Source organism: Pseudonaja textilis, chromosome 6 (assembly GCF_049901715.1).
Source record: "Pseudonaja textilis isolate UNSWEBS1 chromosome 6, rPseTex1.2, whole genome shotgun sequence".
NCBI lineage: Eukaryota > Metazoa > Chordata > Lepidosauria > Squamata > Elapidae > Pseudonaja > Pseudonaja textilis.
In genome coordinates, this window is record NC_141995.1 from 20,196,531 (window position 1) to 20,219,077 (window position 22,547).

General features: G+C 47.1%; 1 protein-coding gene across 3 annotated transcripts in view; it reads right to left on the bottom strand.

Annotated features, from left to right (window-relative positions):
• Nucleotides 1-9,638: 9,638 nt before the first annotated feature.
• The window catches only part of PITX2 (paired like homeodomain 2), a 40,134-nt gene continuing 27,225 nt past the window's right edge, over nucleotides 9,639-22,547 (bottom strand). For 2 of the 3 annotated variants that reach the window (XM_026698210.2, XM_026698211.2), the window contains exons 4-5: nucleotides 14,999-15,204; nucleotides 9,639-11,169 (exon numbers count right to left, since the gene is read on the bottom strand). In XM_026698210.2, the coding sequence (XP_026553995.1) occupies nucleotides 10,606-11,169; nucleotides 14,999-15,204 (770 nt within the window). In that variant the 3' untranslated portion in view covers nucleotides 9,639-10,605. Of the gene's footprint in view, nucleotides 11,170-14,998; nucleotides 15,205-17,551; nucleotides 19,484-22,547 lie in introns of those variants that run through there. The other variant, XM_026698209.2, reaches the window with a different exon arrangement.

The window sequence follows — 22,547 nt, forward strand, 5'->3', positions numbered from 1 at the left end:
GCTGCTGTGAAAGTAAAACTGAAACTGAAACTCCTCTGTTTGTGTTTGTATTTGGAAGAGATTTATTTTCAGGTGTGGAGGGGGAGTAGAACTCCTTAGCATCAGAACCTGTTAATAATAATACTAATGCTCTAATGGTCATGTTGAAAAATATTTTCTTAGTGAGCACTTAGAAGCCAAAAGGAACATATATGCCAAATTTCAAGTTTGTAGGCTTTACGGTTGTGGAGATTTTGTGATGATGCATGAGTGGTATTTTGCTTTTATAGAGAGAGATTGTTATATGTATATAATGATTTATTTTTAAGGGGTGTGAGAATATATCAGAAGCGTTTTAAGGGTGCAGGGTATAGAAATGTTTGGGAACCAGTGAAAAGAACTAAGTTGGGATCACTCCTCTAGCATCCTAAGCTTCTGGGTGTCGAGTAATGTTGATTTTTCCTGACTTCCAATTAAAATAAAAAGCAGCACAGAGCCTCAGCTAAACAAGCACCTAAACAGGATCTGCTCTGAACTTTTGCTTCCTTGTTGTAAAAGGACTGTTGGTTTGAACCCTAAATTCCCCCACTCCAGCATGCTGAGTTTGCAAATTTGGATGATAAGCTCACTTTTTCTTTCCCAAAGCTTTCAGCACTGCTATTGAAAAATCATGGAGAGGAGAGGATAAAATCAGACAACCATAGAAAAAGACCTGTCTGCTGAGAGTCAAAAATGAGCTAGTTGACAGAGACTGCCTGCCTTGGCACAATCCACTATGCTTCACAGGAATCAAGTAGCTGAGCATACTCTAGCCTCAGGGTTGTGTGAACTAAGCCTGTCTGGTTAGTAGAGTTTTGCCAACCTAAAAATTAGGGTTAATTGAGGAAACTGTTTTAGTTCATCAAGAAGAAAGGTGTAGGGTGCAGATAGGCAAAGGATGCAAGACACCGCCCTGCCCTGCCCTGCTCAGCCCCTTTCTTTCCAAACAGAGCCAAGTAGAAAACCTAGTTTCACACTGAAAATAAACCACCTGCTCTTCCATTTCTCCTTCTTTCTGCAAACTCTGCTCAAAACACAAGGGAATAGATTCAGACCATATTATGTAGAGGACTTTAGATGGAAAGAGATTAGATTCCTCTTTGTAAGAATTCGCAGAATTCAAAGCTCACTTCCCAAATCTGCAAGCAATGAATTGTCTTGTACGTGCAGTCTCACCACAGGACCAGGAATGCTTTAGGCCTGGAAGGTTGCCACCCCGCAGGACCTAGGTGTTAGATGAAGAAGGATGGATGTCTGTGTCTATGCATGCATATGTAGTGTGTGTGTGAGAGAGGGGGGGGAGGAGAGAGAGAAAGGGAGAAGAAGGGAGAGAGAGAGAGAAAGGGAGGGGAGAGGGGGACAGAGGGAGAGAGGGGAGGGAGGGAGAGGGTACAGAGAAAAAGCTAGGAATTTTATCCAGATGAAGTACTCAGGATTTTAACAATAAATCTTTGAATAGCTTCCACAAGCTCACTGACCACCCGATCTGTTTGGACAACCAGTCCCAGGACACTCAGCTAGTTGGACAATTGCAAGCTGGAAATTTTGGGAGACGGATTCCAAATTCTTCTGGAAGGTTTAAGGCAAGAGTCTTCAAAGTTGGCAAGTTTAAGACTTGTGGACTTCAACTCCCAGAATTCCTGAACTAACATGACTGGAGGAGGAATTCTGGGAGTTGAAGTCCACAAGTCTTACAGCTATCAAGCCTGAAGACCCCTGGTTTAAGGTAAACCCAATGCTCCCTAAGCCTACACCCTATACAAGGTGGCTTCTCAGCTGCACCAAGTCAATGCTGTAAGCTTTGCTAAAGGAAGACTAGGAAGAAGACCAGAGAGGAAGGATCTGTCCCAAAAAAAACTGAACGTGGAAGTGAGGAGGAGGAGGAGGGACCAGGATCCTATAAGGGTGTCAATGAGATTGTCATTCATTAGTTATAATGGATGTCCCTGTAGCTCCATAGGAAAGTTCATGCTTTTCATGCAAAAAAAAAACAAAAAACCTCAGATTGTGTCCCTGCCAATTTTTGGCTTTGAAAAGTCCTTTACTTAATTCCCCCAAAGAGCAGCATCCTGGGTTCAAAGGGTGGGCAAAGACACATGCCCCTTAACTGTGCCCTAGAGACAGTAGCCAACGTCACATGGGCTCTCATTGATTCCAAAATAGCAACTTTGGGGTCACTGTGAGCCCAAAACTGTAGCATGATACATATTGTGAATCTGGGGTCCTTATTGTATCTACTCAAAGGAATCTCATGAAACTCATCCATTCAGTATGGGTCTGTAGGGTGTGGTCTCCTACAGCTGAATAACTCCCAGATGCTTCTTCCATCACAGCCAAAGACCAAGCTGGCTAAGGAAGTTATGAATTTAAAATATAAGGTTTCATTCAGATCTGCTCAGAAATCAAGTGCTGGAATCCAAGTCAAGAAACAAATCTTGAACTCAGTAAAATGTACATTGAGCTGCTAAGTGACTGAGATGAGAATGCCCTATTAACTTCTTGGGCATCATAATATCTTAGTTTTCCTGCCTGGTTGGCTCGAGCAGTGTCTAATAAATTGTCTAATAGTTTCTGATAAAACTCAAGAACTTGGGCTTGGCCAGATAAACTTGAAGCTTTGCATCCCATCCTGGCTCCAACTTCACAGCTTAAGAAGCCTGGAAATTTCCAGGCTTTTTATTTGTCCAACACCAAAGCTGCAGTAGGGAACCAGAGGGCAGTTTCATTTAAACTGAGCCTGGCAAAACTCTCTTTATTTCAAATGAGCAAATTGGGTAAGTCAATTGTCAAAGGAAAATAAAAGAAGTTTGAGAAAGCTATAAAGATGATGAGAAGGATAAATTTGTATCTTCCTTTAGGCAATTTAGTCATCGTTCTCTGGATTAGGAGACTTTTGTGAGTTTCAAGGACATTAAATATGAACAAGTCAAGGAAACTGGTTTTATATATACTCTGGGCTAAAATGTGGTTGCAGCAGCAAACACTGGCAAACCAATGTGCTTCAATGTGCCTGCTCATTTAGTCAGTGGAGCCTACAGCAACCTCTTGTTTGATTCACAGTGAAGTTACAGCACATTCTCTGCCCTTCATCCCAGTGAATAAAAGTGGATCTTATCAACCTTATCTTATATTGTAAGAAAACCTCATCTAATCTAATGAGATTTATTCAGAAGAAGATACAACCTTGTATATATTTTCCCTGATGGGGAAACTCAACCGAACGCAGGATGAAGGACATTCCATAAGTGTTCACTGACTAGGAAGAAAGTTTGCAGCCCTGAAAACACTTTCTAAAGAATGTTATGGTTATAAAATACCAGATTACCACCAGAGGTCACCAGATATAGAAGTTCCGGGTACCTATATTACAGTATTGAACATTCATCCAGATTTTTACTGGATAGTTATGGTAGGCTTGATTTTAAGTAGGATTTGCTCTTTAAGGGACGAATCTAATGTTACCAAGGGTACCCCAAGACATATGTCCCAATCATAACCCTGGTTTCCCCTAAATTAGCTAGACTAGTTCCTTGAGGGAAGACCAGGATGAAATACTGACCAGAAGTTAGACCAGAAGTTATACCAGAGCTGGCTGGAGAATTCTGGAGTTCACAAGTCCACAAGTCTTAAAGTTACCAAGTTTGAAGACCCCTGGGTTAGATTGAGAAAAAAAAAAGTGACCAAGGTCATTTATATTGTTGTCAAGAAAACTACACTTTTGTTGTCTTTGAAACCATCCCTCTGGAAGAAGAATCTTCATTTACCTTTTGATATTCCAAATACATACCTCTGGAACCTTGGCTTTCTTACTGGATTCCTTACTTGAAAACTTCCATGGAAAGTAACAAGATTATTATCATGTACATATACTGAGCCCAGAGAAAGAATTCTCGGCTACTGAGTGCTTAGTTTGATTTGAGAACAGCTGTTTATGGAAGTTTCCAAACTCTATGTAAATATTGATTGAAGGTGATTTATGGTCATGATAACATTATTACTTGCTCCGTTCATCCAGCTACCAGTTCAACTTGTTCATTTGCTGGGAAGTCAGTTGTAACAGACTGGATGCTACCAAAGGGCGTGTACAACTTGCACCAACATTTTAGGAAAATCTGGTGATCTCAACGCTGGGCTGTCTTATAGCAAAACAGATTCAATCCAAGAATGAACTGGAAGATTATGGTGAAAGTGGCAAATGAGTGAAATGTTGCAGATGGACCTATAACCCTGTCTATGTTTGCTCTTTTGTGAGTCTGACTCATTAGGAGAGTAGCATCTGTATATCGGTGGAGCTCACCTGGAATCTTGTTTGGATGCCTAGTTATTGAATTAAAAACTACTTGGTGGTAACGGTTTTGTGTGCTTGGATCTAGATGAACATTTGTTTACGACAATCTTTGTAGCATACACATATTGTGCTCTTCAAAATTTAGATGCATCAAAACGCTGGCATTAAATACATGTGTGCAGTTTAAATTCATCAGGGCACACTATGTTCCAAGGTGATATTTGTCATAATTAAACTGCTTAAGAAATAAATGAAAATATTGTCTCTTCCCACCAATCCTGCTTGTGTAGGAAATTCCTCATGTGATCCTGTCACCACTAAAATAAATTCCTGGCATTCTTACCCCCACCTCGCTCTGCTGGTTGTTGTTTTTTGAATGGTTAATGGCTCTTCAACTCAGGCAAGGTTGAGTGTTTAGCAGCATACTTTGCCATTAATTCCAGAATATAGAAGAACTATTTGGGCACAAAAGGAATGTGTATGAGCGCCCAAAATGTAATCTTAATACTCAACTTTTAGGGAGCGGGGAATATTAGACTGAGTTTGGGTTTGGATTGTTTGCAGTAGCAGCCGATCTTAAACTTCTTCAGAAAGAAGTCCTACTGAACATTGCAAGATTTACGTCCAAAAAGTGAAGAAATTGCAGACTTTATGAATTTCGTTGGTCGATTAAAGATCACTGGAGCCAGACAAAGGTACAATCCCTTCCTTCCTTCCTTCCTTCCTTCCTTCCTTCCTTCCTTCCTTCCTTCCTTCCTTCCTTCCTTCCTTCCTTCCTTCCTTCCTTCCTTCCTTCTTTCCTTCCTCCCTCCCTCCCTCCCTCCCTTCCTTCCTTTTCTTCCCTCCTATTGCTAAGCCATTTCGCTCTTTCTGTCTAGTAATGCTAATTCTATTCTCGAACTACAGATGCCCAAACTTTTCCCCAATACTCTTCCGTCGTTGAATTCAGAGTCTAGCCCCATTCAGACGAGCTGCCCCCTTCGGAATGGCTCCATGGCTGCGGGGACAAAGTCGCGGGATGAAAGAGTCCAAGCCGCGGCTCCGCTTCCGAGCTGGAGCATTTCCAGGCCTTGCACGCGCGCGCGCTGGGACGCGCCCAGCTGTCCCGGCCTCCCTGCCCGCCAGGGCCCCCGAAGGCTGGCAGAGGAGAGGCGAGGGTGGCGGGAGACTCGGTCTCCGCACTCAAAAGGGGGAGGAGGAAAGGAGAGAGAGACTCTGCCCTTTTTTGCTTTTCCTTTTGTGGATTGCGATGTGGATTCCGAGCCAGACAGCCCTGTTTGTTCACACGCCTGGGCTCAACCGTGAGGATCTCGCTGGTGTTTTTAATAGACCCCTCAAGGGAGCAGCAGCAACTCCAGGCGCTTAATTGATGGCCTGGTGCTTAAGACTGCAACTTTGAAAATCAATGTGGATTTCTTCTTTGGAGTCCGGTCTTTTACTCCTTCGCCCCACCGCATCTCTCTGCATCCTTCTGCTTTCCTGCCCCAACAGCTCGCCCTGTTTCCAGAGTCGCCTGCGAGAGAGAGGGGGGGAGCGGGAGGGGGGAGAGAAGAAATGAGAGGAGAAGAGGAGAAGAGAATGAGAGAAAGAGAATAAGAGAAAGAGTGGAGAGGGACAGGGAGGGAGGGAGAGAGGGAGGAAGACTGGGAAGGAGGAAAACTGGGACAGGGAGGGAGGGAGAGAGAGACAGACAGAGAGGGAGGGAGGGAGGGAAGGAGAGGAAATGAGAGAATGAGAGAGAGGAAGAGAGAGAGAAAAAGAGAAAGAGACAACAGGGAGGGGGAGAGAACGAATAAGAGGGAGAGGGGGGAGCAGAAACCACCCTCTTTCCATTTGTGGCAGATCAAGGCATGTAAAATGCCCCTGGGAAGGATAAATGGCCCTGTGGAAGAGGAAGAGGAGGAGGAGGAGGAGGAGTCAGAAGAAGAAGAAGAAGAAGAAGAAGAAGAAGAAGAAGAAGAAGAAGAAGAAGAAGAAGAAGAAGAAGAAGAAGAAGAAGAAGAAGAAGAAGAAGAAGAAGAAGAAGAAGAAAGACAATCTCCTTAAAACGAGAGAGTATCATTTCTGCACTCCTGCTGTCCTGAAAAGAAGGTTCTCTCCCATTTTAGACAATAAAATGCAAGATTTTTGGTGGGGTGGGGGAGTCAAGCCGGGTTCACCAATCGAGTTATCAATGTCGGAATCCAGTACAAGGGTTCCTTGGGTTTGAAGTATGGCTTATTTAATCCAGGTGGCACTGATGTTATGTTATGTGGGAAGAAAGGGGAAGAAATGTGGGGTCGAATTCCGAATATAGGACCAATCCATCAAATGCAAGTCTGTCAGCTCTGAAAGGTAAATTAAAGCAAACGCGATTTCCCTGAAACTTGCTTCTAAATCTCTTCGACCTGGAAATCTCTGTTTAAGGCCCACCACTCCATCCCAAAATGAATGGGCCGCGCTGGAAATGCTATTGGCGTGAACAGAATGGGGCGGAAAAAGGAGAGGCCGTCACCCGGAAACTCTCGTTCGTGTTCTTTATTAAAGTGCTGGTTCGGGGTTGCCCGCAATTGGGATTAATAATTACCATGAATTTAAACACTGGGCACACAAGGAGAATAGCCGTAATAAAGATCTCCCCAGATCCTTTCATTCCCCAGTCTGAAGTGTTGACAAGGGGAAATCAATCCACAAGCAAACTCCTGGCCATGGGATACTAGGTGGGAAGGGAGAAAATCTTCGATCCGGCTGCCTTTAGCCTCCCCGCCCCTATGCCCGCCCTGCCTTTCGTGAGGTTGGAGCTGGCCCCTCTCCCTTCCCCAGCCCCAGGCCTCTAAGACCTCCCACCGTCAGGCCCTCTGTCTAATGCAGGGGTCTCCAACCTTGGCCACTTTAAGCCTGGAGGACTTCAACTCCCAGAATTCCCTAGCCAGCAAAGCTAAGCCTGGAGGACTTCAACTCCCAGCAAAGCTGGCTGGGGAATTCTGGGAGTTGAAGTCCTCCAGGCTTAAAGCGGCCAAGGTTGGAGACCCCTGCTCTAATGTGTTGGACTCCCAGTCTCAGCTGGGGATGGGGAGAGTTGCGCTCCCACGCATCTGGAAGGCGCCAGGTTGCGTGGCCCAATCCGCATCTAGGTTAAAATTCAGGAAAAGACCGATCTTCAGCTGTGGTTTTGGCATCTCAGTATTCCAACTTTGAAAGGTGACAGGCGCGCATTTTCTACTGGAATCTTTCTTTCTTTCTTTCTTTCTTTCTTTCTTTCTTTCTTTCTTTCTTTCTTTCTTTCTTTCTTTCTTTCTTTCTTTCTTTCTTTCCTTCCTTCCTTCCTTCCTTCCTTCCTTCCTTCCTTTCTTTTAAATTTACTCCGAAGTATATTGTCGCCTGTGGTTTTGTGCTGCTGTTTTTTCCCCCACAGATTTTCTTTTTCCCCAGCACCTTTAAGGCTTTGACGCTTCCTCGAAATCGGAAGACTACCCTCTTAAAAGACTCAAAAAGTATCCCGCGCCGGTGAATTGAATTCGGAGGTTTGCGGTGACACCGGCTCCGTTTTTCTCCATCTGGACCCTGGCTGAGGCCCACGCGTCTTTGCAGATTACGGACTATAAAAACCAGCCTTGGCCGAATCCTATTAAGTGGCGACGGCGGTGGGGAGGTTGGTGGGCGGAAGGGATGCGTAACAAGTCAAGCCAAAAAATAAAAATAAAAATGGACGGTTGAATAAATTTCCAGCTGCTGGAATTGCAAGTTTGCTTGGGGCAGAGGCGACTTCAGGTGCTGAGCACTTCCGCCTTCCCCCTTGCAGCCTTCCTCCCTTCAGGTCCCCCTGCGCTTCCTTCGCTGTCCCGAAAACAAGGGAGGCGAGGCGAGGCTTTTGTGTCCAGGCACGGTTTCGTCTGCTGTGGAAAAATAAAAATAAAAAATAAAATAAAAGAAGAGCCCAGTTGCTTTGTAGGGAGGGCCTGGCCAGCACCAGCGATGGACTTTAGCTGAGATCTTTCTTCTCGTCCCTGCTATTCGGCCGCGATGCGGAGCAGGTCTGTGTGCTGGGATTGTTGATAAAGAGACAACATGGCAAAACACGCGCGCGCGCACACACACAAATCTGGGCATCCGGGGAGCGGTGGGAAGGGTTTCGGTCTGGGTTCTCCAATCCTTTTTGACCTTATCCGCTGTATAATTGAGCGTTGGATCCTTTTTCTTTTTTTTAACTTTCTCTCCTAATTTCGTGTTCCGGTTAGTTTTGTTTTCAATCCTTTTTAGCTCTCGCCTGTCCCTCTGCCCGAACCTCCCGGCTCAAGAGAGCTGGCGGGCTAATTCATCCCGATTTGCGCCATCCTGCCGCAGATCATCACAACGCATATCATGTGCAACGCGTATCATCCGCGATGAGTTTAAGAACCAGCAGCTCTCAAGATCCAAGTAGTTAGTAGGCCCACCCCGCTGGAAGCCAAAGATTGCAACCAATTGCCGCACCGTCCCCTCCCCCAAAAGGAAAGGGGAAAAACCAAAAACACTCAGCCTCCCCAGCCTAGCCCGTTTATTTTCCCCCTCCCCCACGGCCAGCTCACAAGGGGCCCGCGGGTCATGAAGGGGTGGGGCTGGCATCGATTTGGGGCAAAGGTCTGTTCCCCTTTAATTAGTGGAGGAATCTCGTTTAAAGGAGGCAGAGGGAGAAAGAAAGAAAGAAAGAAAGAAAGAAAGAAAGAAAGAAAGAAAGAGAAAGAAAGAAAGAAAGAAAGAAAGAAAGAAAGAAAGAAAGAAAGAATGAGGGAGAGAAACGTTAAGTTATTTGTTCATTTTATTGGTCAGTTTATTTGTACTAGGCACACTCCGGCCAAGCTTCCAGAACGGTAAAACTTCACGGTTTAAGATGGCTGGCAGAAGGGCGAACCTGCCACCAGAATTTAATTCCGGAGGTTTCCACGAGGCTTTACTCCAGATCGGAGCAACCTCTGTTGTGTAAGGCTCCCTTCCATCTCTACGTGGAAAGTGAAGAGAATCAGATCACTTCTGGATCAAATCCATTCGGGGATTAGTTTGGTTCGATCCAATAAAGTAAACGGTGGGCCTTCATTCTCCCGGTCCTGGAAAACACCCTCCACCTTTGCAAGGCTGGCATTTTATTTAACACTTCGTTCCTGCCGCTATGCCGGAGATATCAGAGGACAAAGTCAGGCATTTTCAAAGTTGTCTGGCTAAAGGGTTTGTTTGATTTTAAAAAAAAACACGAAATAGTTTCCTCCTCCCCTTTTAAACAACAGGTTGGATAAGAGCTAAGTATTATTTTTCCCTGCCTGGGAAATTTATTCAAAATTTACCAAACCAAAAAAAAAAAAAAAAATCCAGACCAAACTGTATGCTGTATATTTTACTCCCATGAAACACATTTTTTTTCCAATGTTGTCTGAAAAGGAAAACACTAATTATACGAAATGTTATACAGGGGTATGTTTTACATTGTAGATTCAAAAGTCACCATTGCATCCACCAGAGGTACTATTCTAAAACTGATATTCACACAATGGGACTTCCTTTTTAATAATAATAATAATAATATTAATAACATGTTAGAAACATACAGTGTTGCATTTAGTACAGTATATACATTCCCTTGCTCGCAAGCGAAAAAAAAACAAAACGAAAAACAAATCCCTACTCTCTTGTGTAACATGCTTTATTTTAAAGCCTAACTTTTAAAAACACTGTGGAGATATTACTAACTGCTTTTATAAAATTAATTTTGACATTTCAATATATATATACATCCTTTCCCGTCGTTTTTTCTTTTCTTTTAATGTTAACAATGCTAAACATAAAAAATAACAAGCTTATAGGAACATTAAAATGTCATACCATATCCAGTCAAACGTTTGTCCGTATTTTATATATATTTATAATATATGTCCTTGTCTCGGTTGGGAACATTTCTTTCCCATTTTTTTTTTTTAAAAAACACCTCTTTCCATTTATTTTAAGGAGCCGAAAAACACCCTGTGGAAAGCAAAGAACGCGGAAATTTCAAGGGGTTCCCTTCTCTCTCCCTCTCCCTCTGCCTGGGTGGATTCAATTCGGCTGCCTAGTTGCTCCTTCTCCTGCTCGCTCTCCCCACCCGACCCAGCGCTGTTGGCTTTCTATTGAAGGTCCAGGTTCTTAGATGCCAAGGCGAAGCAGCCTCCTTCGTCCCTTCCGACTGTCACGCGCAAATCGATTGCCTGCCCCTCCTTCCCCGCCCGCCCTCCCTCCCTCCCTCCCCTCCCCTCCCCACGCAGCCAAGGAGAGCAGCCACCCCGAAGCCCGGGCCGAAGAGGCTGGCCTTTTGCTCACACCGGCCTGTCCACGGCGTATTGGCAGGCGCTCAGGTTGGAGGCCGGAGTCTGCACGCTGGCGTAGCCGAAGCTGGAGTGCTGCTTGGCTTTGAGTCTCAGGCTGGCCAAGCTAGAGTTACACGTGTCCCGGTAAACGTAGGGAGGGGTCGGCGGGGCATAGGGGCAGGCGGGCGTGGGCACGGCCGAATTGAGCGAAGGGTTGCTTAGGTTATTCAAGTTATTGAGGCTGTTGAGGCCGGAGCCCGGCACGCCGGTGACGGCGGAGGGCACCATGCTGGAAGACATGCTCATGGACGAGATGGAGTTGGGGGGCGAGAACATGCTCTGCGAGGACAGCGGGTTGACGTTCATGGAGTTGAAGAAGGGGAAGCTCTTGGTGGAGAGCGATGCGGAGGTCAGCCCCTTGGCGGCCCAGTTGTTGTACGAGTAGCCCGGGTACATGTCGTCGTAGGGCTGCATCAGCCCGTTGAACTGCGGCCCAAAGCCGTTCTTACACAGTTCCGCCTGCTGGTTCCGCTCCCGTTTCCGCCACTTGGCCCGCCGGTTCTTGAACCAAACCTTAAGGAGAAAGAAGAGAGAGAGAGAGAGGGACGGAGGGAGGAGGAGGAGGAGGAGGGAAACAGAGCGAAGGAGAGAAGCTGGTCACTGCGGGGAAACCAAAGGACACTAGCATGCTCCTCCGCACTACGGGGCTTCCCAGGCTCCCCGAGGAAAGGAGAAGGGGCAAGCGAGCACCAGAAACCAGAACCCTACCCCGCCCCCCACACACAACACTTCTTCGGTGACCCCCTCCCCTCCCGCTCCAGCCTCGGACTTTACTCATCCTGGTTTTTATTTTACCAAAAATCTTTTTTTTTTTTAAAAAAGGCCCTCTTAAAAAGAATGCAAGTCCTTCTGCGGAGCCCGAACAATAAACGCCTTCTGATATGACAAAAAGAGCCTTTCAAGGCTCCTTCACAGGGGAGGGGCGGAGGAGGGGGAGAGAAAAAGAAAAGACCCCAAGGGTTGTCCGAACGTGAAACGCACCGTTATTTACCTAGCAAGGGCCTCTCCCGGTTTTTCGAGAGAAGAGCACCACTGAAAACCTTTGCATCCTCACGACCACACAAGCTTCCCTTCCAAGAAAGCCTTAAGTAACCTGCGCGGAAATGTCCGGGCTGGGCTCCAGAGTTAAAGGCCCAAGTCCCAGTAAAACAGCGCGAGGTTCTGTTGGCAGAGACCTCTCCCCTCCCCCTCCCGAACGCCATTTCCTCAAATCTCGCTGAGGTCAGCCCGGAAAACCTGTTTAGCCTAGGCTGTTACACCTTTGGCCCAAACTGGTCCACGGAGCGAACAGTTTTGTTCCTCTGGCCTTATTAACACACCGTATGGCTACATAAACAAAAAGGCCTATCCTGGCATTTACATTCGTATAATAAGCACACAGCAGCTCGCCTACGCTGAATTTTAACAAACGGGCTTCTCCAGAGAGCGGCCAATCTCCTTCTCCTTAAAAGGCACAAAAATGTTTATCCGCAGCTGACTTTGGAGACGGGGAGGACTTTGTTCCTAGCCCCGACAAAAGGTTGAAGTCCGAAGGCGAAGATCGTTCCTAACAAACTCTGATACCTAGCCAAGAAAACGTCCTGTGCATCTGCTGGTTGGTTTTCACCTCTCCGCGTTTCTCCCCGCCCCCGGCCCCCTTTCCTTTGCAGGTCATTCATTTTGATCCGAGTGGCAATCTTGAACAAAAGGGACGTGGCTCCTTTTTCCACCTCAAACCTCTAACTCCCCTTCCCCGCAAAGGCCTAGAAGTCTACGGCGAGGGCGTTAATCCGCTTTAACACCCATTTTTCTACACAGAAGAGGAAGAACCGACCCTCGCGATTATATTAATAATCCGCGAGTAGGTTACAATTTAAATCCGGTCACTGATTTTTCTCTCCAGCAGCCCGGGAGTGAGGGGGGAAAAAAAAAGAAGTCGACATAAATATCAGTTAGGAAACCTTCGAATAAATCTTTTACCTTAACAGCTGGTGACAGGAGCGGCTTTCTTTCATGTGCTAATCATTAGTAGAGCTAAGCCCAGTCCGGGGCTGCTGCTTCTCCTGCGCTTTTTGGCAAACTTTGCTCTTTCTCAGCGCGAGAAGGAAGGGCGCCTCCGCCGCCCAAGACAAAGGCGACAGGCGCGCGTCTCTTTCTCCAATCCACATTCCCAGTTGCCCGCTCGGCCCACCCGCCTCCTTCCGATGTGGATTGGGATGGCCGCTGCTCTTGGGTTGACCCCATCCGAAAGTTCGCTCTAGCCGGGGACCCGCCGCGCTCCCCCTCGATCCAAGCCTAAAGCCGCGGTTTGGACTGCTCTCTCTGCGCGCCCGAAACGCCGAGCCGACCGCTGCAGGCAGACAACCCGAGGGGCGGGGGGTGTTTCCGCCATCTGCAACGGAGGCCCGGCCGTCTTTTTCAGGGCCCCAAGAGCAGAGCCACGCGCTGTTTGTGCAGGCGGCATCGCGCCTAACTGAAAGTAATAAAGGCCGTTTCCTTCGTCCGAGTTTTTTTTTCCTCCTTTCTTTTCTAAGCGTTTGGGACGACAACCCGACAAGCTGTTACAGAGCAAATCAGTCTAGATGTGGTTTCCTTATGATTGGAACCACCATAATAGTAAAAAGTTGGAAATCTGAGGGTGATGGCACCGCCCGTTAGAACACAAACACAACTTGCTTACAAGCCCAACAGCAGCTAGAGCAAAATCTCAAAGAGCAATAAATTCTATTAGAAAGAACCCAAAGGTCGCAAAGGATTCTGGAAGGTTGCTTCAATACTGGACTGGACTGTGCCGCATTGTTTCCGGAAGGACAATTTTCCAAGCAGAGGACTCGATTCGAGACCAGGTTAAATACCAAGCTTTTGCGTTTAAATGGTTTGAAGCACAGGAATTCCGGGTGAATTGACTGAGGAAGCCAAGAGGATCAGCTTTCGCCTTATACTTTGCCCTACTTTTTTCCCCAGACGCTTGTGGTTTATTTGGGCTTGAGTCTCAACCTTTCCAATTTTTAATTAAAAACACAAAATGGGGATGTGTGTAAGTTCTGAGTGTTGCAATTAAAAGGGATTCATCAAAAGGATGGTATGGAATGGATTTTAGTGTTCATTGGTCTTTCCTAGATTAAAGGAACACCAATCCATTCTATACCGTCCTTCGACATTGCAAATGCAACATTTTATTTTCATAAATATGGATAACTTCGCTACAAAACAGCATCTCTTTTCACTCTACTCCTAGTAGTAAGGAGTAAGTTGGGCTGCATTCAAAAATCCTGTCTTTTCACGACAATTGTTTTGGAGAGTCTCTTTCACTCTCATCCAAGAAAAAAAAATTGTGTGGTTTGCCACCACTCCTTTTTGGAAAATAGCTCCTTCTTCCATCTCCCTTTCCATGTGTGTGTGTGTGTGTGTGTGTGTGTGTGTGTGTGTGTGTGTGTGTGGATATGAAACAACAGCAGCTTGACAACACTGAAGCAAGCTGACCTCTGCTTCTCCGGCATCTCTGCCCCCTTCCTTTCATTTCACTGACTTCCACAGAAACCAGTGAAATGAAGTAAAACTGAATTTACTTCCACTTCAAATAAACCTTGGGATTAAATCCAAAGGTTCACTCGCCAACTTTCCTGACTCCAAGCAGTAGTAATTATTCAAACCTTACGGAGTTTTAGAATCACTAATCCCATCGAATTAAGAGACCCCCCATCTACCAATTTCTGCTTAAAACTTAAGCTTGGTTTACACAGGGAAAACTGGAGCCGCACCAGATTCCATCCGGTTTTCCTACCACGAGTAGTTCTGAAATACAACCTTGATAGTAAAAACGGGCCTCCCTCCTTCCTCTCAGGCGCATTGGGGAATTTTCATATATATATTTTTTTCCTTTCCCCTCCGACTGAGCTGCCTGATCCTGTCGGATTTTAGGGGCTTTTCGGATGAAGCCATAAATCTAAGGCGAGAAGAGGGCCGGGGAATAAGCCACCAGAGTTGTGAAAGCGGAGGGAAAGGAGAAGGCGGGGGGGCAAAGAATGCGGAGAAGGGAGCGTCGCGGGGCCTGGGAAGGCGGCCGAGGTCTGGCATTTGGCGCATTTGAGCTGGGCGCACGTCGGAGCCTGCCTGAGCCGCTTTCTTGGCGCAGGTTTCCTTTGCTCCTTCGCATCCCGTTCTGAACACGCCGCACAGTCGGGGCCATCCATCATCTTCGGAGGGGAAGGCAATCCGTCAAGGCCTGACAGATAGAACCGAGGAGCTGCGCCGGGCCAAAGCCCGCCTCGCTGGAAGCGAAATCGAAAGCAGCGGCCATCGCCGCCGCCTCTCCCCGCGAAGTCCCGCCCAGCGTCCCCACTGCGCCTCGGCGCTCTCTTACCCTGACTCTGGCCTCGGTGAGGTTGGTCCAGACGGCGATCTCCTCCCGCGTCGACATGTCCGGGTAGCGGTTGCGTTGGAAGGTGGCCTCCAGTTCTTGCAGCTGCTGGCTGGTGAAGTGAGTGCGCTGCCGCCGTTGCCGCTTCTTCTTGGACGGATCTTCGGCGCCCGCGTCCTCATTCTTGCTCGGCTGGCTTTTCTCTTTCTCTGCGGAAGGGGCAAAAAAAAGCAGCGTCGGGTCAAGGGCCCGTCGGGGAGAGGGAGGGGAGGAGGAAAGGAAAGGAAAGGCAGCGGCGGCGGCGGCGGCGGCGGCTGCAAGGCAGAAGAGAAGGAAAAGGAGTCGTCGCCCCCGCCAGTTCCTCTGGGAAGAGCTGCGAAACAAGCCCGCTTCATTGCGGCCCGCGCTACTGACAATCAAGGCGTGCGCCATCCGGAAGGAGCCACAGCCACGGCGGCCTGGCTTGAAATGAGTAAGAACCACTTAAAAACAAAAAAAACAAAAAGCCCAGGCGAGAAATACCTATCCGCAATCAGGTACAGGAGCTTTGGGGAGAAGAAGCAGAAATCCGAAGAGCTGCTTAAAATGAGGGCGCTTCCTTCCCAGGGAAAGAGCCCATCCGAGAATGGCAAAGCGCTCCTTCATCCTTGAAGTGCGCCTGCAGGATGAGTGGCCCACGGGTGAGAGTGGCTTCCTTGTGCTCTGGACTCTCCCAGGCTTTGAAAAAAAAATTTATACCAAAAGCAGCGGCTGAAAATGGGAAGGAAAGGAAAGAAAAAGGGGGATTCCCGCTACTAAACTACCTGCTTAGACTTGGGACACGGATTGTGTAAATTAGTCACTCCCAACCTGAACGTTCAAACTGCCAGGTCCAAGCAGGTTTGCTGTGATTGTTCAAGGGATTGCTCACTCCTTCTCCCCTAAGCATAAGCTTTTATTGCAATTAAACATATAACCGCAGGTGGTTGTAGTGGGACAGTACAAGTCTAAACTGACAATTCTTCTGTAATATATAGAACAAGGGTCTCCACAACCTTGGCAACTTTAAGGCTTGTGGACTTCCGTTCTCAGAACTCCCCATCCAGAAAAGCAATAAGCTCCATTGCCCTGGGTTGAAGGCAAGCAAACACACACACACACACACACACACACGTTTTTAAAAGGATGCAAGGATAAAGTATTCATTAGAAATGACACAAGATTTTGAGAAGACCGAATATTATCTTGCATAGTCTTACTTTTTTTTTTTTTTTTAGACCTACCCATTTTGGGGGCATCCAGAAATTATACTCAATAGTAGATCGCACATTGGAGGATTGATATCGATTGATACAAACTACCGAAAGGAATAAATGCCTATTTTCTCAAAAACTACAACCAGACTGAAAATCCTTTCAGAAGCAGTTGCTTTACGCACAGCAGTAAGTTTTATGTACAACGTGAACTGTAGTAAATATCTATGAATGTATAAAGATAGACACACTTTCTCTTAGGTCTCAAGATTGTTGTCCTTTATATAAATAAGAAGTGTTTCGGAGTCAGAATAATTTGACCTTAGTATAATTGGAGGTGGTCACGCTAATACCTGCAGTATTTGACTCAACAGAAGGTCAACTATATCCGTGGATTTAGCCCCAAATATTTTTTAAAAAATGTATCTAGCATTAACTCAAGACTCGGTGGTTGAACCCAAACTATAAAGTTGACCATGTTCACTTGCAAATAAGTCCACTTCAGTTCTTTCCTTCTCCCTGGGCTAAAATCATGTACATTGCATATTCTGACAGAGCTCTTCCGAACAGGAGCTGCAATTGCAGTTAAACTCTATGCACATTGATTCTAAAGTACATCCAGTTGATCTCAACAGGAGTTACTCTTGAATAAGCCCAGGCAGGAGTTGTGCAGCATGGTTTAGCAGAATTTCCCAATGCACCTTATTGGAAAGTCTCAGAAACTTGCATTGGAGGCTTACAGCCAGTCGGTTTCAGGGTCCCTGACTTCCGCTCTCTTGCAGTCACATTAATTTCACTAATCTCAGATTAGTGGACATTTTGGGCATCTCGTTATTTCAAGAGCTTTCCCAGCCCCGCTTTAGTTTCCAGTCAAGAGTTCAAAGAGTTACTCTTTCAGAGAGATATAAAGTCTGCCTGCATCAGGTGATACTCCTAGGAATGGTTGCTTTGTCTGACTTCTTTCACCTGAGCTCCTGCTGGGTTTACTGCTGGGCTAGCTTCTCTCCCTTGCGAAGACCAAGGTTGGCCCAGAAGATGGAATATTAAAAAATGTCCCCATTCTTTGCCCACTCTAGACCCCAGAGGTAAATACCTGCCACTGCCTGATTCACCTTCCCCATCTTGAAAGGAGTAGAGAATTTCTTCTTCTTTTGCTGATGTTTCTTTGCAGTTCTCTACCTTTTTAATTTGTGACGATGGAAGTAACGGATCAGGTCCTTAGGCCATCACCCCTCCCCCGCACCGCCCGTTGCCACTGTACAATAATGGGGGGAAGAGAAGCCGGAGAAGGTTAGTGGCTGGATTGGGGCAAGAAGTGCCTTACCTGCGGCCTCGGGGCTGGAGGTGTCGGAGATGGTGTGAACCTCCAGCCGATGCTTGGCAGAATCCAGGGCGGATCGCGGCTGGCCGGGGGTCAGGGCTGAAGCCATAACCAGAGCCTGGTGGTGATGGTGGTGGTGGTGGTGGTGGTGATGGCAAGACGAGGAGGCGGAGGAGGAAGAGGAAGAGGAAGGGGAGGTGGAGCAAAGCTTATTCCCGGCTCCCAAACGCTCCAGGCTGAGAGGGTCTTTCAGGCAGTTCATCGAGCGTCGCCAGCCAGCCAGCCAGCCAGCAGCCCGGGCGGCCGGGAGCTGCGCGCTGGCGGAGAAGAAGCCCGGCGAGGGAGTGGGAGCCGCTGCCAGGGACAGAGGCTGCTGAAGCCCCCTGGCCAGATTTCGCTCCTTCCCGGCCGTTCAGCAGGCAGGCAGGCAGGCAGTCAATCAATCCCGCCCGGACCTCAAGGCAAGGGAGGTCCCCGGACGCCCCACGCCGAGTCCCCCGCCGAGCTCCGCCGCATCGGGGGCTGCAAAGCCAAGGCTCCGGCGGCACAAGCGCCCCCGCTGGGAGAGCGTGGCCAACCCGAGCCGGAGACTCCCAAGGCGGACGGCGCAGCAGACCATGAATAATCCCCGCGAGAGGGCTCGCGGGCGGGCCGATCAGGCGCAGGTAGAGCGGAGTAGATCCAAAGCCATAGGTGGGTCGGCTGCAAAAGCAAGCAAGCAATCCCGGGGCGAGCGAGCGAGCGAGCCGCTGGCGTTCTGGCCCGGCGGTGGCCGCGATTTCCCTCCCTTCCTTGGGCGCTCGGAGAGCCGGACTCCTCACTGGCCTCCCTGTTTGCCTAACATCTTAAACCCAGAGGCCGCCTTCCCGGGCCAGTGATATCAAGCCGCCCCTTCCTCTCTCCTCCTTCCAGCCTTCCCCCCGAGAGCGAGACTCGTTGCGGAGAGCAAGACGGACGCGGAGCGCAGCCAATCGGAAAGCGCAACGCCCCGGCGCAGGCTATAATAAGAACAGCCTATCAGAAACTTAGGGCAAGGCTCAATGGAAACCTTCGCTGGTCTCTCTCTCTCTCTCTCCCCCCCCCACCTTCCCCAAACCCCTTCCCTCCAGTCAAGTTTTCAAGCTATGCGTTGCAAGTCAGCAAAGGGAAAATTCGAAAATCTAGGGACGGGGCAGGAAACCCGTCGATCTTTACATTACCTAAGCTTTCATCCTTGGGAAGAAGAAAAAGAAGTAGGGGGGAAAAAAGCTTTCTCCTGCATTTATTTCGGAGATGCCTGCAAGAACTCTTGGAGCCACTCAATAAACCCAACCTGGAAGACTAGGATCTTCAAAATCGCTGCCTAGCAAGCACCGCCGCACAAAGGATTTCCCCTTAGATTAAAAGCAAGCAAGGTCTCCCGGAGGTGAAATGCAGCCTTCAGAGTTTTTGCGACGACTTCGGACTTTTGTTTCAGTGACGCAGAAGAGAAACCATATTCTTTTTTTTTTTAAAGAACAAGCCAAAGTGAGCGATGGTCGCGGGAAAACGTAGAGAAACTTCTATCCGCTTAGGACCTCTGTAATTCAATGGCTATTTATTATTACACTGAATACACAGTGTAATGAATGTCCCCAATTAATTGTTCAAAATCCCCAATGCCCTTAAACTATTAGATTTTCACTGATCTTAATGTATCTATTATAGTCATCTACCTCTCAGATTCTAAGAGATCTTTGTGCTAATCCTAAACACATTTCATTCTTTTGTTGATAAGACTGCAAAGATTTGAAATTCGTATCCGTCAAATATACTGGAACAAACATGTAATTGGCGGTCGAGCCCCTCCCCCCCCCCAATAAAATCAAAACTGAGATATTGTCTATATTTTTCGCATTTAAAAAAAAAATCCTTAACATCCTTTTGCTATTTTTTATTTGGCAATAATGAAAACCAAATCAGAATAAGAAGAATGAAAAAAAAATAACTAGAAATAAACCAGATGCTGAAAACTTTAATTTGCTTCTCCTTTTGCACTTAAACCAAGCCAGGTGAGGGTCCTAGTCAAGGAGGCTCACCCGCAGAGACAGCCTTTATGTGTGTGTGTGTGTGTGACGCCTCAATAAAAGATAGATACATATATAACTGAGGCGTCATCGGGAATTAACACGACCTGTCTTACTCCGCTGGAATTATGTTTCCCACCCGCAAATACGGCACTGCAACCTGCGACAAAATCGGGGCTTAAATCTCTTGACAGTAACAGGCGCATTTGAGCCAGCCCGCCTTACGCAAGAGTAGCTCCGCATTTCAAGGAACAAAAAACGAAATAAAACCAAAACGCGCCCTTCTGCCGTCCCTCGTTGCAGGTGAAATTGGCTATTCTTCGCTTTTCTTTTTTTAAAAGGTGGTGTTATATTACAACCTTTAGGAAAAGGGAAAGAGGATATCGGGTAGACTTTGCTTCTAGGCGGAAATCTTCAGCCTCTCCTTTCAAAGTGCGGGGCAGTGTGAATACCCCAAAACGTTTGCTTCTCTCTCTGTCCCCCCGCAAAATCTCCTCGATTGGGGTACCGTCGTTTACCTTAAAAGGTGCTTTGAATTCGTTTCTTAATCATCGCGGGGGGAGAATGCCCCCCTTTCACTCTGGATTCCCAGTTACTAAACCCGCGGAGTTCGCAGCAGCGAGAGGTAGCAGGAGGATGGACTCGGCCTGGTGGGTAAAAGAGCTCGGCTCAGGCTCGTAGGATTGGACCCCGGGGCCCCGGTTTTCGGGATGCCCTCCCTCAAGCAAGCCGCCGCTGATCCCCGGGGATGTTGCCACAGGGAGAATGGCTGGACCGGTCACTTTCAACCCCAATCTCCGTTTCCATCTCCCCTCCCCGTCTTTATGGAGGGACGGTCCCCGCCCCTTTTGTCGCCTTCCCCGCTAACCCACCCCCCATATAATTTTAGCAGTATAAGAAAAAAGCAGGTCTCGTTAATTTACATGCCGCTCATTATCCGCTCATTAAACGGCGAAGCTTTATCCCTGCGATTTGGCAGTGACCTGCCTCTCCCCGAGACCCCTCCGCCTTTGGATGCAGAGAATTCTCTTACATTTGTAGTGGATTTTAAGCTGATAAGACTCTAATTTGCTTAAGTCTTTTAAATAGGGGGCTTTCGATGGGTCTAGCTCTTTTCTTATTGGATTGCCTCTAATTCCCCCAAGATCATAAAGTATATGTATAAAGTAAATAGTTTCTCCCTAAGCACCGCCAGCAGATGACCTATAAGTAAATCAATAAGAATCCGGAGCTTTTCTCTACAATTTGTTTACTAACCATAGCCCGGGTTCTCCTTAACCTCCCAGGGCCACGAGGGGCTCCACACGCCATGTAAATCCCTCCAATCCCTAAAGCAACTTGGACACTGGCGCGGGGCGGCGCGCGGCAGAAACTACTCATTCGTAGCAGAGTTGACAACAGGAGGCAGAAAATGCAGCAAAACCCGCCCCTCTCCCAAAGAGAAACCAGGAATTTCTCCCCCAAACTTGGGAAAAGGGAAGTACTAAGAAGAAATGAACAGGGTGGAGAAGGGTTGGCACAGTTCGACCCTCTGAGGTTGGGTGAAAGAATACCATCCGTTCTCTCATCAGATTGAAAATGCCCCCTTTCCGCTCAGAGCGAGGCCTTCTCCACCCAAGAGCATCCTAACGCTTTCATTTCAAGCAATCCTAAAGATACACCCCCACCCATCTTCCATTCAGTTAGGCGGGAGGGAGGAAACCAATCCAACGGACTTTGTATTCTCAAGGGGTGATTACAGTAAAGCTACACAGAAGGAGATACACCATGCTTACCACCTGCGCTGGTAAGAAACCAGCGCCTGCCCTCTGCGATCCTAAATATATCCGCACAGAAGCCAGCACCGCTGCTGTCAGTGAGGCTTCCACTTAAGGGAATACAAGAAGGCTGCCTTGCCAATTTTGAGCTCAGAGCTGAAGTGGAGATGTGGAAACACCAGTTTTTTTAAATGAAACACAGGCGTTTTTTGCTACTCCTGAGAAAAATGCAGATCCAGTGGGGTTTAAGAAGACTAGCCATAGCAATCCATGACAAGAGAGGTCTTTAAACCCGGTTAAAGTTGAATTAATGGCTTTACATATGTTACAGAATATGGCCCAGTAAACTGTACATGGTGGTTTGAATTGGGAAGAGAGTGTTGCTGTGCATAGAAATTGCGCAGCAGCGGCGGCAGCAGCAGGCCCCATCCTGGTTCCCCTTGGGTGGGTTGGATTTCAACCCTTATAATCTCATTGACATTTGGAGGGCACCAGCCAGGTTAGGAAAGGCAGCATTTCTCTATCTAATTGAAGCGAGGGCATGACAGCCTGACATCCTACGATTCCTATTTGATTGAAAACATCCTTGAGAATCTGGATTTAATCATCTAATCTAATCTTTCAGATCATGAAATCTAATTACTCTTAACTGGTAGCAACCCTCAAACGGGAGCCATCCACAAACTCTCTCCTATTTTGAGGTGGATTACTAGAGCTGAACCTGGATCGTTTCCATAGAAAAGGATGCACGCTTTACCCTTAACTTTAACTATCTTCTTCCAAAACGCCAGCCGTGGCAAGATGGGCATTAGTATTTTCTGAATGGCTACCTCATCCAGACTTGGAAAGCTGGCCCCTAGTTTTGAGTCAAAGGCCAGCAGATGGCAGAAAGTAGCATCCAACACAACAAATTTAAATCAATGATGATAATGAAAATATCGATAATAATGATAAATGTGATCTGCTTCTGTACTAAAATCAAGGAGGGAAATGGGCAGTTCGAAAATGTGAAAGACAAACACACAAAAAGAAATTTATTGTGGAAGCCATAGTTGGCTTCCCATATCATATTTGCTCAAAAGAAGTTAACTAATCCAACATTCTGGGTTTTAATATAAGTGATTGATGGTTTAATGTGTCATGGGAATTGGTTCATTGCTTTATGTTTTTAAATCAGCCATTAAATAGGTTGTTTTG